Source organism: Patagioenas fasciata, chromosome 35, assembly GCF_037038585.1.
Source record: "Patagioenas fasciata isolate bPatFas1 chromosome 35, bPatFas1.hap1, whole genome shotgun sequence".
NCBI classification, from domain to species: domain Eukaryota; kingdom Metazoa; phylum Chordata; class Aves; order Columbiformes; family Columbidae; genus Patagioenas; species Patagioenas fasciata.
In genome coordinates, this window is record NC_092554.1 from 493,986 (window position 1) to 507,147 (window position 13,162).

Here is a 13,162-nt window from a genome sequence, read left to right on the forward strand (position 1 = left end):
CTTGATGCACACCAGGATGCTGGTGGCCATGTTACCCACCTACACTGGGCCATCAGCTGTCCCCCAACATCATCTGTTTCCCCTGGGCCTGATTCAGGGCTTCCTCCAGCTACACATGGACTGTGGAAATGGGAGAAAGCTGCATGAGGCACAGACAAACCCTACAGGACAGAAAGTGCTGAGTTCAGCATGACAGCAGCTCTGCTACTGACAGAACATCGCTGAAAAAAAGCCATCGTGTTTCTGCAGGCATTAGCAACAGCTCTCCAGCCAGCAGGGCTTTGCCCCGAGTCAGCCTGAACCAGTACAGCACAAAGGTTTTCAAAGGGCAGGAGGAAATACCACTCCCAGGCTCCTGAGCATCTAAAGCCCCTCTGGCCCTGACAGATGAACAGCAGCCAGCTGAGATGCACCATTTCCAGACAGCCCCCAGCAGGTGTCCATCAGCAATTACTCCTGTGGATGGCTCCTAGTGAACAGTGACCAAAGAGTGCCCAGAGCGGGTGTGGAGTCTCCTTCTCTGAGACATTCGAACCCGCGTGGACCCACCTGTGTGATCTGCTCTGTGACCCTGCGTGAGCAGGGCTTGGACTGGGGGATCTGCAGAGGTCCCTTCAGCCCAACCAGCCTGGGATCCTGTAAAGGGCATTTCTGAAAAAAGTCCCTTGAGGTGTAGCCCCTGTGGTGGGGCTAAGTTAAAACACAGCCAGCTGCCCAGTGACCTCCCAGGCACTTTGCAGATCATGATGATTTTCTGTGCGGGAGCAATTTTCCTTAGTTGAAGCCTACATGAACCCCAAGTGGCCTGTTCTTCTCAACTCATGGAATCAGCAGCTCCACCACCAGCACTCTCCCTCTACACAAAACCAGCACCACAGGGCACCATGCACTGGCCAGGCTGCTCTGGGTACCTGTTCTTCCAGAACTCCAGCTCCACCTTCGGGTTCGGATTGCTGCCTTGCAGGAGAGGCTCTGAAGACTCTTTCTTCAGTGCCTCCTGGATCTGGTGGCTCCAGTCTATGATGGCCGACTCCATGGCATACACCAGAGATTTATCTATCCGTTCCATGCTGTAGTAAACAGAGTACGTGATTAACTTTGTTGATGTGCATTGCTCAGTTGGATCTACTTCCAATGGCCGTGTGGGCAGCTGGATTTTACAGGGTTTCACATTTCAAAACCACAAAACAATCAAACCCCATAAGATTTTGTCACTGGTTTAATATAGGAATTACACTCTGGAGAAAACGGCTGAATGTCTGCAGCAGTGTGGGCAACAACACTGTTCATAAAGTGAATGGTGGAAATGAAGAGCCAGTCGCCACCTCTCTGCACAGCCAGTCATTGTCACATCAGATCCATTCAGGTTCAGGATCTGACCTGGAGACTCACACATCCAGCAAGATTCTCTCTCCCCATACCATTCTCCCTCAAAATATTCTACATCCCTGCAGTCATTAACTCACTTAATTCAGCAAGAAACACCACCAAGTGGGCTGGGAAGCTGAGGACAGGTCACCCCACTGCCTTGGAAGCAGTAACTTCTCACAAAATCCCACCCGCACCACGTCCTGTCTGAGGAGTGATTCATTCCACTGCACCCACACATCTCCTGGGGTTCCACAGGGGCACGCACGCAGCCCAGACACGATGACAACTTGATGTACAAACGCATCTGCTTCTCTGGACCTTCCAGAACCTGTTATTTTGGGGTGGTACTCACGATTTCTCATTTTCCAGATCAATGTCCTCAATTCCCTCTGAGCCAGCTGGGAGAGGCAGCAAGGTCTTGCCGTCTACTTGGCCAACAACTGTGAAAATGGTACTTTTGAGGTTGTGGACATGACGCACGATGTCTTGTGACACCACTTGTGGCCAGCCCTGATGGTTCTTCTTGTTCGTTAGGATGGGCACGATCGCCTACAGCGGGAGTCACGGAAGACCAATGGAGAAAAAAGTGCAGCAGGAGACGGACGGGCCACCAGGCTCTGAGGTCTGTGCTTGGCCAAGCCTGGAGACCCATATTCATTGCTGTCTCAAGCAGTTCCCATGTGAAATAGAGGCAGCTGATGATGAATGGGCATCTCTACAGGCCCACTTTATACAGCAGAACACCCTCTTCCCCAAATCCAAGCAGCCAAGGAGGGTGGAAGCCAGTAGGCAAAGTGAGCAGCCCCATCCCCAGGCTCTCCCAGCCTTTCAAGCCCGCAACTGGAGATGGCCCCATGGGCTGCTGTCCCTTGCCCTCACAACTGTCCCCGGTGCTTGGTCCCCATGTCCCTGCCCATGGGCACAGCCGTCAGGCTGCCCTTTGAGCCTGCCAGGGCTGGGCTGAGCTCAGTGTGCTGCAAGGGAAGGTCTGCTGGTACCCCCTGGGATACACTGGTGGTGAGGGTCCCCCAGGTCCCAGCTGCAGCCCACCAAACAGGAGCTTTGCCTTTATCAGCACTTTTACTGACCCGGCAGCATGGGGTTGTGGGGCTGGTCGGGGTTTGCCCACATTTGAGCTGCTTTTGGCTTGTTTGAGCTGTGACAGCAACACCGTGTCTGTCACCTATCCTGGCTGGCTCTGCACTGGGACCAGCCTGTGGCAACAGCCTAACAAAGCCAGGTTGTCCCTAGTGACAAACAACAGCCCTTTGTGTTACTGGACTCAGGGTGGGGGTAGGGGAGGGGGGGGAGGTGACTAAAGGCATAAAAATAGCTGCAAATGGACATAAAATTGAAACGCAATAAAGCAGCTCAGCACCTCCATGGTGCTGTCCCAGGATGCTGAAGACTCTTTGGAACTGTGGCTGGCTCTGTAGACCCGAAGAAGACCCGACCAGCCACCTTCGTGCCCAGGGAGCCGTGGGAAGGGGGAGCACAACCCCAGGGAACACACGGGCAGGTGCTGACGAGTTCACCTTCAGCAGTTTTAGCTGCATTATTAGCAAGATGTGTCTCTATTACTTAAAGCATGTGGACTGCTAATGCCAGTGATGTTGTAACCAGGCAAATGATAGCCGTTCATTTTCTTTCTGACTGTTAAAATGATAACTGGACTCAGGATGAAGCCCCAGCCCACAGAGCAGGTGTGTTCCCTTCGGCACCGCAGGAGTGAAGCAACAAGTGGACAAGGTCACCAGCTGTGACCCCTCACTGAATAAAGACAAAGTGTGGGCAGAGGAACACACGACCCCAACCCCAGGAAATTCAAGACCTTTTTCACCTTCACGCAGACCCACCCCATCTGCCTGACCCAGCACCACCGCTGCTTTTGCCTTCAAGTGAAGCTTGAGAGGAAAATAGGATGAGAACCAGGCACAATCTGCTCCCTGCAGAAATACTGCATGTCTGCACAGGGGAGAGCAAAGCCTGCAAACACGCAGCTGGGACGCACAATCCCGGCTCCCAAAGGCATCCAGAAAACAGGATTTAACAGGATCTGCCAAAGTGTTCCTACCCCACCATCTACCCATAGCAGACGGTGCTTGCAATGCTATTGGCCAGCCGTGATGCAAAACCACTGTTTGGGCAGACTTCGCAAGACCACGGGGCTCATCAAAACAAAAGCTCCCCGTATAAATAATGTGTTTTCTCACAAAACCAGGATAACCAGTCTGGCAGCCTGCTCTTGGGAATCCAATCTATCAGTCACCATCTTAATATACCAAACATCATGATCAGAGCTTCTCAAATCCAGCAGCTCCTCTGCTTTCCCATTACAGCCTCATTCCTGAGACTTCTCCAGGTGAGGAGCCATCAGGAATAAACCGAAACAACATTGTCTAGTTCAGGCTAATAACACAGCAAAGCAAAAGCACTCGAACCTCTTGACGATCTCTTTAAGAAAACATCAGCCCACCTGAGATAACCCGACACTGAGCTACAGGAGGCTCCTGAACATCACAAAACACTTTTTCACTATGAGAGTAATCGAGCACTGGCCCAGGTTGCTCAAAGAGGTTGTGAAGTCTCCATCCTTAGAGATAATGAAGAGCTACCTGGACATGGCCCTGGGCAACTGGCTCTGGATGGCCCTGCTTGAGCAGGGGTTTGGAGTAGGTGACCTGCAGATGTCCCCTCCAGCACCTGTGGGTACATCAGTCCCACAAGGACCCCACTGATAGACAGAGCTGATGTGGATCAGCATTCAGGTGGTTTATATGAGTTCTAAAGCCGTCCATGGTACTGCAAAGGGCAGAGTTAAGGGTACAAGTGCATCAGCAGAGAAGGGAGGGAGGCCAAGGAGCCTGTCTGTAGGAGGGGACACCTTCCCCGCTGCCATGTGCGAGGGGCACCCGGTACTCATGGGTGCCAGGGCTCCCTCTGCACCTCCGGGGCTGCCCAGGCCTCACAGGATCCCAGCCTGGTTAGGTTGAAGGGATCTCTGCAGATCCCCCAGTCCAAGCCCTGCTCACGCAGGGTCACAGAGCAGATCACACAGGTGGGTCCAGGCGAGTTTCAATGTCTCAGAGAAGGAGACTCCACACCCGCCCTGGGCAGCCTGGGCCAGGCTCTGCCACCTCCCAGCAAACAAATTTCTCCTCATGTTGAGCCTGCCCCCGTGGCCCCTCATCCTCACCTCCTCCACGAGGGCGGCAAAGTGCCGCAGGGCATCGGCGGGCAGGTCCCCGCAGAGCAGCTCCCCGGGGCCGGCGCCGGGGGCCCGCAGGAAGAACAGCCCCTTGCGGCGGGCGGCGGGGGGCGGCGGGGGCGGCCCCAGCTCCAGCTCCCCGGCCGGGCCCCGCCAGAGCAGCAGCGCCGGCCCCGCCGGCCCCGCCAGGAAGCTCCGCAGCAGCGGCCCCGCCGCCTCCCCGCCTGCCCAGCGCTCCCAGCGCTCCGCCGGCACCCCCAGCCCCCGCGCCGCGCACCGGCACAGCCGCTCGGCGCCGGGCACCGGCTCCACCGCCTGCTCCATCCGGCCGGCACCGGCGGGTGTTTGCGGGGAAGAGCCGCGTTGCCCGGGGGAAGGGACACTGCGAGGAGCCGGGGGCGGGCCGGGGCGGGACACTGCGAGGAGCCGGGGGCGGGCCGGGGCGGGACCCAGCTCGCCTGAGAGACGCAGCTGCCCCGGGCAACCACGGGTATCAACACAAGCTGGGGATGGAGGGCCTGAGAGCAGCCCTGCGAAGGACTTGGGGGTGCTGGGGGATGCTCCCTCTGGGGGGGGTCTGGATACCACTGGATCCACCTGGGCACCCCCAAAGTGGCTTTTTAGCACTTATTTTTCTCCTGAAAAAGCAAACACAGTGGGGCTTTCTCCCATCCTGCCCCATGGAACCCCACTCAGACCACACCAGTGCTTGGTTGCCCATCACCATTTATTGCAGCTGCTGCCTGCTCAGCGCCCAGGGCAGTGGGACCGGGCCCGAGACCCCCATCCTGCCCGGCTGTCAGGGAGTGATTCACTGCGGGGGGTGGAAACTGGGGATCCCGTACCCCTATATATATGCTAAACCAAATTATTCGGTTGCAAGCAGTGGTTGAAATAATAAGCAACCAGACGGCTGAGGCACCGAATCTCATAGCGAGACAATTGTCTCAGACCAGAGCTGCAGTGTACCAAAATCAGGGAGCGTGAGATTGTCTTTTAGCTGAAGAGAGGGGGGCGTCTGTGGGAAACTGAATACTTCGGAGTGTTGTTTGGAAAGAGATAACGATGGGGAAGCCATAATGAAAATAGCAGAGGAGATAAAACGCGTTGCACATGTACCAGTACAGAAGTGGAATTCTATACTTACTAGCCATTGGTGGGGTAACTTATTTGGGGGAGCCTGGTGGAAGAAAATAGGCTTCATGATAGTATGTGCATTTCTGGGTTTACTGTTTGTGCCACGTACGACCCCGTGCTTTGTTCAGTTAATACATTCAGTAGTCCAAGTCCTCCCCACCCCCCGCCAGCGAGTTCGCCTCCCCCCCGGGAAGCCGGGGCGTCCCTGCCGGCTCCGTGCCCGGGGTGGACGGGGGTGGACGGCGGGGGGGGGTGGACGGGGGCGGGGGTGGCACGCGGGCGTCCCGCGGTTTCTCAGCCCCGCTGTCGGAGGCCTAACCCCCTCACCTGCCCGTGCTGCCGCCTCCCGCGCTTCTTCCTCGGTGGCTCGCTCGCTCGGTCCCTCGGCCCGCTGCCCGCCCCGGCCGCGGGCTGAAGAAGAAACCGACCCCGCCAGCGGCTTTGCCTCCCCCCGGGGAGGCACAGAGACACCGCGTCCCCGTCCCCGTCCCCCCGTCCCGGCCCGCCTGCCTCCCTGCCTACCCGCGCGCGGGGTTCCTCGGCCGATCGGCAAGACGCTCCCGCGCTGGCCTCCCCGCGACCGCCCGCCCGACGGGCTTGACTCCGAGCGACTGACCGTTGGGCACCTGGCGGGGGGCAGGGGGCCGGTTGCCGGGCGGCGGGGAGAGCGCGCATGCGCGGCGCGCGCAGTTGCCGACCCCCTCCGGCCCTTCCCGCGGGTGGGCCGGAGGGGGCGGGGGGCAAGGCGAGGGCGGGAGAGACCGCGCTTTGGGGTGCGGGCGGGGGGGGGGGTGTTTGTGCTCGCCGTGCAGTCTGAGCCGGAACACGAAGTGAAATTATACGGCGGCGGCGGCGGCAGGTGCGGGTGGGGGGCACGACGACACCACCACGACCCCGCCGCCCCCGCCGAAATAAACCCCCACCAAAAAAAAAAAAAACCACCGCCACGAAACCCGCATCCCCACGCCACGCGCGAGCCCCGAAACTCCAGACACGGACTCGCCGAGCGTGTGCACGGATCGCGAGGGTCGAAAAGCTCGACTCGTAGAGTCGCGTACACTGTCCCGCAGCGGTCCGGTCCGGTTCGGTTCGGTTCGGTTCAGTTCAGGCCTTTCCCGCCAGTCCGGTGCAGTCCGGTTCAGTTCAGTCCTTTCCCGCTGGTCCGGTGCGGTCCGGTCCGGTTCAGTCCTTGCCCGCCGGTCCCGCTTACTTAGACTAAGCCTAAAATGCACAGATCTCTCCATAAGGATGGGTTTTATACTCTACTTCCACAATCTGCTGGCAGTACAAAAGAATAAGCGGCAGATCTGCTTAGGCTGAGTCACGGTGCTTTGCTCCTAAGACCATGCATACCATGGGAATATTTCAGCTGCATGTCCCACCCCAACCCCAGAGAGCAAGAGCTCCAGGAACAGGTGGAGAAACAGGGAAGGACACTGCAGTGCTTCTGAGAAATAAAGCAAGGACAGAAAGGCAGACGGGCAGGCTGTGGAACCTTCTCCTTACCCGACTGTGCTGCTGCCACACATGAAATGACACTGTAGAGCAAGTACTTTTAGCACCTTTTTTGTGTTTCACGTTCCAGGAACCCTTCCCCTGGAGGTCCAGCTGCTGAGGTGGAGACTCAGGACCTGGACCCCATGGCTTCGGGGCAGAGGCTCTGATGGAGAGGAGAGGAGACCAGGGGTTGCACTGGGAAATGTGTCTGCACTGCAGGGGATGTGAGAGAGGTTCCTAAATCCCATCTCCAGCATTTCTGGTAGCAGTTAACTCTTCCTGCCCATGTCTGTGCTCCTGCAGCTGTGTCTCTGTCCCTGGGTCTGCTCCCTGTCCGTGTCACAGACCCCGTCCCACCCGCTGTGTGCTCAGCTCTGCCCTGCTCACACCTCCTGGCACTGCCCAGGGGCAGCTCTGTGTGTGCAGGGGCTCAGGAGCAGCTCAGACAAGTCCTAACGAGAACTGGGGTCTCAGTGTCTTCTCCAAAGAGAGAAATAAATCCCCATCTCCCACTGCACACCCAGACAACCAAGAGTGGAAAACTGAAAGCACAGACTCCTTCCCTTGCAGCTGTTGCTGTCTTGATGTCCTTGTTCAGAAGGACCCTCTGCCATGTCTGTGGGGTTGATCTGGAGCTCTGAGCAGCCTTGACCCACACAGCACCCTCCAACCCCACAAGGTCCCTGCCTGCCCTGCCGGGGGTCGCTCCTTCCCCCCACAGCTGCTGCCATGGGATCTCCCCGGGCAGGCTGAGCGCTGACCCTGGCAGGCGGCAGAGTCCCTGTCCCGGCACAGCCCTGGGGTGCAGGGACCCTGCTCTGCAGGACAGCCCTGGGCACCCCTGGGGGCTCACCCGGCTTCACAGCTGTTCAAAATTGAGGTGCAAGATCCCCCACCTTACAGATCCCACCAGCTGTGCCTGTACCAGTTTTAGGAGATGCCTCCAGGAGCTACAGCTGCATTGCCCTGCACCCAGAGACTTACCATGGCAAGGGCTGCAAAGGTTTCTCCTCCAGTGAGCTCTCAGTCATCCTCCCAGTCCTGACCACCTTTAATCTCTCTCTGCCTTGCTCGTCTCCCTGAGATCCCCAGGCAGAGCCCTCAGCCCTGCTGCGTGTGCAGAGGAGCTGCTCCTGGGCAGAGCTGTCTCTCTGCAGCGCTGCCGCTTGCCAGGAGCTCCCTCTGTCCCAGGAGCCCAGCCCAGCTCAGCAGCACAGGAGCAGCCCAAGGCACTTTAATGACCCCTCTGGTGGCTTTGGTGCTGAGTCCATGGACCTCAGACCCTGAGGGCAAGTTGAAGAAGTCAAACTCAGATCTAAACTTCAAAGTTTCCTGTAATGTTAAAGAATCCCACTGAGGGACACAGCTGAGAAACCATCCCCAGGGCAGCTGGGACAGAAAACTTGAAGCAGAACAAAGGGTAATGAAGTGAAAGGTGGCTCTGATGCTGAGTAAACCTGGATGTGTTTCATTAACCAAAGGTCAAGCCCTGACCCCCAGCCCTGGGAAGGCAGATCCTGTCCCTCCCACGTTGCCCAGGGCCCTTCCTGGACAGTGTGATGTGGGGCTGTGCAAGGCCAAGGGCAGGACTATGGTCCCACACCTCCCAGGTTCCTGGCTGGGGACAAGGAGGGTTTTGGAGCTCATTGACAACGTCTTCCTGACATGGGTGACTCAGGAGTCAGTGAGGTGAGGTGCCCAGCCACTCTCACTCCCAGTTCCAAGACTTAGCCATGTACATCCAGTTGGATGTTACAAATTACTTGACCGTGGAGAAGAAATGGAAAACATCTTCTGTCAGCAACCTTAGGATGTCTCCAGTCAATGAGCAGGTTCCTATGGAGAACTGTAATGACCCTGACACTCACTGGCCAGGAGGTGATCTTGGGCCGACTTCTTAACATGTCTGCCTGGTGGGCCAGTAGGGGTGATGTTCACCTGGATCTATTCCTGATCAAGAAGGAAGAGCTGGTGAGGGATGTGAACGTCAGTGTCCACCTTGGCTGTTGTGACCAGGACACAGTGGGGTCCCAGGCACCAGAGGGGAGGGTGAAGGCCAGCAGCAGAGCACAGGCTGGTGGGCTCCAGAGAAGACTTTGACGTACTGGGGGATGGCAGATGAGGTGGTTACGTGGAAGCAGGCCTGAAAGGTGAAGAAGCTCAGGAAACCAGAGCAGCCTTACAGGACAGGCTGCTCCAAGCACAAGAATGATTTCTTTGAGAACCCATGAAAAGAAGCATTTATCTCGTGAGGCTGCTCATCTGAACTGATGGAGCTCCAGGGCAAAAAGGCAGCACACAGGAGGTGGAAGCAGGGGAAGCTGCAGAGGAGGAATTCAGAAACCTTGTCCATCGATGTAAAGATGATGCCAAAGCTGATCTGAACTTCATAGCTGCAGGGGAGAATGAAGGCAGCAAGACGAGCTTACACAGTTTCCTTAAAATAAGAGACGTGGGCCTCCTGCTGAACTTTGTAAGAGTACAATCAGACAGGACTGAGGTTCTTCATGGCTTCTTTGCCCCCATCTTCACCAGCAAGGTCTCCTGGGAGTTCATTCCTAAACTCAGGAGTCTGGAGAAAACCCAGCAATGGATGGGGCTCAAGTCAGGGTGACCTGAGGCAACTCAGATACTCAGACACCATTACAGAAAATGAAAACTGAGCATGGAAGGAAATAGAAGAAATTTAGCTTTATTGCTATTTATTATGGAAATGCTCTCTGTTTTACTATTTCTGAAATCTCCCTAATCATCAACAACAGACTTGAAGCCTTTAGGAAAAAGATGCACAGAGCCTTGCCTTGTAAGAGCATTTCAGATGTTAATGAGCCCTCTGCTGCCATGATCCTGAACTGCAGCTACTGAAACAATGAACAAACCTCTAATGAAGTGAAAGGCAAAAGCAAACCCCAGGTTTCTGAGGGTGTTTGGGACCCCACGAAGGGCCATCACTGACACAGCTGTGAAGGAAACAACCAGTGCAGGTCCCTGTCCCTGGAGACCGGTGAAGGAAAGACTTGGAGACACTGGTTACAGGTGGTGAGGGCCGTGTGGAGGTGGCTTTGATGCCATGTGAGCCCTTGATGCTTGTTCATCTCCAGAATGGCTGAGCCCTGACCCCTGGGACCTGGTAGATTTTTCTCCAATGTTTTCCAAGGCTTTTCCTGTGGTCACTGTGAGTGTTTTGTGTTTTGGGGTGGGTTTTCTGTGCTGTTGTTTTAAGTGCAAGGCTCTGGTTTTCTGTGGAGCTGCAAATGCCTGTGAGTTCTTCACAACTCACCCAGCTTCTTTCATACACCTGGCAATGGTCACCAATCACCTCAATGTCCCAGTCCCAAACTTGCTTGAATCCTCTATTTGGATCCATATCCATCACTCCAGGAGGTTCATGGATCCACCAGGCTCATGGATGATTCCTGAGGTCCATCCAAGTGTGGGCAGTGTAAGAGAGGAGCAGAGCAGGGCCAGCTCATGGGCCATGACTGAGCACAAACACCCCAGCAGCAGCCATTCCCCACCTCCCAGACACAGCCATGCCCACAGGATGGAAATGTCACTGCCATACATGATCAGCCCAAGAGAGGCCTTTCTTCCTTCCACATTCCCAGGAAAATCTTCCTCCTGTTCCTCCTCCACCTGCAGACATCAACTGCTTTCCATTTCTGGGCTCAGACATGGCTGGAAGGGCTCACTGAAGCCATCGGCCATCTCACTGCTTCTCCCTGACAGGCCCTGACCCTCTCCCACACCTACACATGGCCAAGCACGGCTGCTCAGGCCTCCCGCTCTTCAGAAGAGGCCTCGAGCTTCTTGGTTCTTCCTGGTGCTTCTTATAAATTTCCTCTCTCTCTCCAGAGATCATGGTGAGCTGTCTAGTCCATAACAGCCCCTTTATGGCCATGTCTTACTAAATGGTTGTCTCTTTATGATCATTTGTGCAGAAAGGGCAGTCACAGGACAGCACCCAATGTGTCAAAACTGATGCCGAGGGAAATGCAGTAACGACCTGATGAGTTCCCCCTGTGTCTGTGTCTCTCCTGGAAGGAGTCTGTCCCGAGAAGGGGATCCAGCTCCTGCCACTCTCTGCAGAGGCACATGAGCAGTGTCCGTGCACCTGGGGACACAAAGGTGACGTTTGCCAGACCACCCTGCATCTGAACCCCTTAGATGTGTGCTTGTGGATGAGGTACGAAGCCTTATAGTGCAAATACCTATTTAGGTATCATTGCCAGAGGGACTACCACTGATGCAGAGTGCTATTTTACAGATATTTAAATATTAGCCTGGTAAACTTTCATTTTTCTTTAAAAACTGACATTCCTAGACAAATACACAAACACTTGAAGGATGCCTTTTAACATGATTGTCCACAGAAGCCCACCAGCTGTGCAGCTCAAAGAATTGGATGCCAGAGTTCAAGGGCAGGATGGTTTGGGCTCTGTGCTGGGATCTGGAAACTGAAACGCGCTCCCATCTCCCACCCCCTGCCCTCCTCAGTGGGGCTGTGAGACATTCTGCCAGCAGGAAACACAGGTCAGCCAGGAGTGGTGGTGGAGCTGCTCTCTATGTGAGAGAGCAACTGCAATGTAGTAAATTCTGCCCAGGAGCGGACGAGGAACGAGTTGAGAGTGTATGGGTCAGGATCAAGGGACAGGCTGGCAGGGGTGATACTGTTGTAGGTGTCTATTACAGGCCACCAGATCAGGCTGAGGAGGTTGATGAGGCCTTCTATGCGCAGCTGAGAGTGGCCTCGCAGTCACAGGCCCTGGTTGTTGTGGTGATTTTAACTCCCCTGATGTTTGCTGGAAGGACCATTCAGCCAGCCAGCCACAGTCCAGGAGGTTCCTCCAGCGCATTGATGATCACTTCCTCATGCAGATGGTGGAGGAGCCGACCAGGAGAGGTGCACTGCTGGATCTCATCCTCACTAACAAAGAGGGTCTGGTCGAAGCAGTAAAGGTCGAGGGCTGCCTGGGTTGCAGTGACCACGAGAGGGTGGAGTTCAGCATCTCGTGTGGCAGGAACAGAACAGCAAGTAGAATTGCAACCCTGGACTTTGGCAGGGCTAATTTCGGCCTTTTCAAGCAATTGCTGGGGGAAATCCCATGGGCAAGACTGCTTGAAGGAAAAGGGGCCCAAGAGAGCTGGATTGCATTCAGAGATTGCTTCTTCCATGCTCAGGATCAGAGCATCCCCACACGCAGGAAGTCGAGGAAGGGAGCCAGAAGGCCTGCGTGGTTCAGTAGGGATCTGTTGGGTATGCTCAAGCAGAAGAGGAGAGTTTACAGGTCATGGAAGCAGGGGCTGGCCACTTGGGAGGAATATAAGGCTGCTGTTAGAGGATGCAGGAAGGCAGCTAGGGTAGCCAAGGCCTCCTTAGAATTACAGCTGGCGAGAGGGGTCAAGGACAGCAAGAAGAACTTTTTCAAATACATAGCAGATAAAACTAATACCAGAGGCAATGTAGGCCCACTGATGAATGAGGTGGGTGCCCTGGTGGCAGAAGACACAGAGAAGGCAGAATTGCTGAATGCCTTCTTTGTCTCTGTCTACTCCGCTGGAGGCTGTCCTGGGGAACCCTGTACCCCTGAGACCCCGGATGAAGCCAGGTTAATGGAGGAGTTTGCTTTAGTCGATGAGGACTGGGTTAGGGAACAATTAAGTAGTCTGGACGTCCATAAATCCATGGGTCCAGATGGGATGCATCCGCGGGTGCTGAGGGAGCTGGCTGAAGTCATTGCTGGACCGCTCTCCATCATTTTTGCCAAGTCTCGGGAAACGGGAGAGGTGCCCGAGGATTGGAGGAAAGCAAATGTCACTGCAGGCTTCAAAAAGGGCAAGAAGGAGGACCCGGGTAATTATAGAGCGGTCAGCCTCACCTCTGTCCCTGGGAAAGTAATGGAACAGCTTATCCTTGGTGTCATCTCAAGGCACATCAGGGATAAGAGG

General features: G+C 55.6%; 1 protein-coding gene across 1 annotated transcript; it reads right to left on the reverse strand.

The window, feature by feature from the left end:
• Positions 1-856: 856 nt before the first annotated feature.
• On the reverse strand, positions 857-10,921 carry LOC139826099 (dynein beta chain, ciliary-like). Its single transcript, XM_071801045.1, has 4 exons — positions 10,906-10,921; positions 6,044-6,234; positions 1,724-1,920; positions 857-1,070 (listed from the first exon to the last, which is right to left on the reverse strand). Exons 1-4 carry the CDS (start codon positions 10,919-10,921, stop codon positions 857-859), a joined length of 618 nt encoding a protein of 205 aa, XP_071657146.1.
• Between the last annotated feature and the right edge of the window lie 2,241 nt (positions 10,922-13,162).

Coding starts and splice junctions, on each gene's coding strand:
- LOC139826099 (XM_071801045.1), bottom strand. Junction 1,921..6,043: donor GGAGGCGGCAGCACGGGCAG/GTGAGGGGGTTA, acceptor CTCCCGCTGTAG/GCGATCGTGCCCATCCTAAC. Junction 1,071..1,723: donor GATCTGGAAAATGAGAAATC/GTGAGTACCACC, acceptor TGTTTACTACAG/CATGGAACGGATAGATAAAT.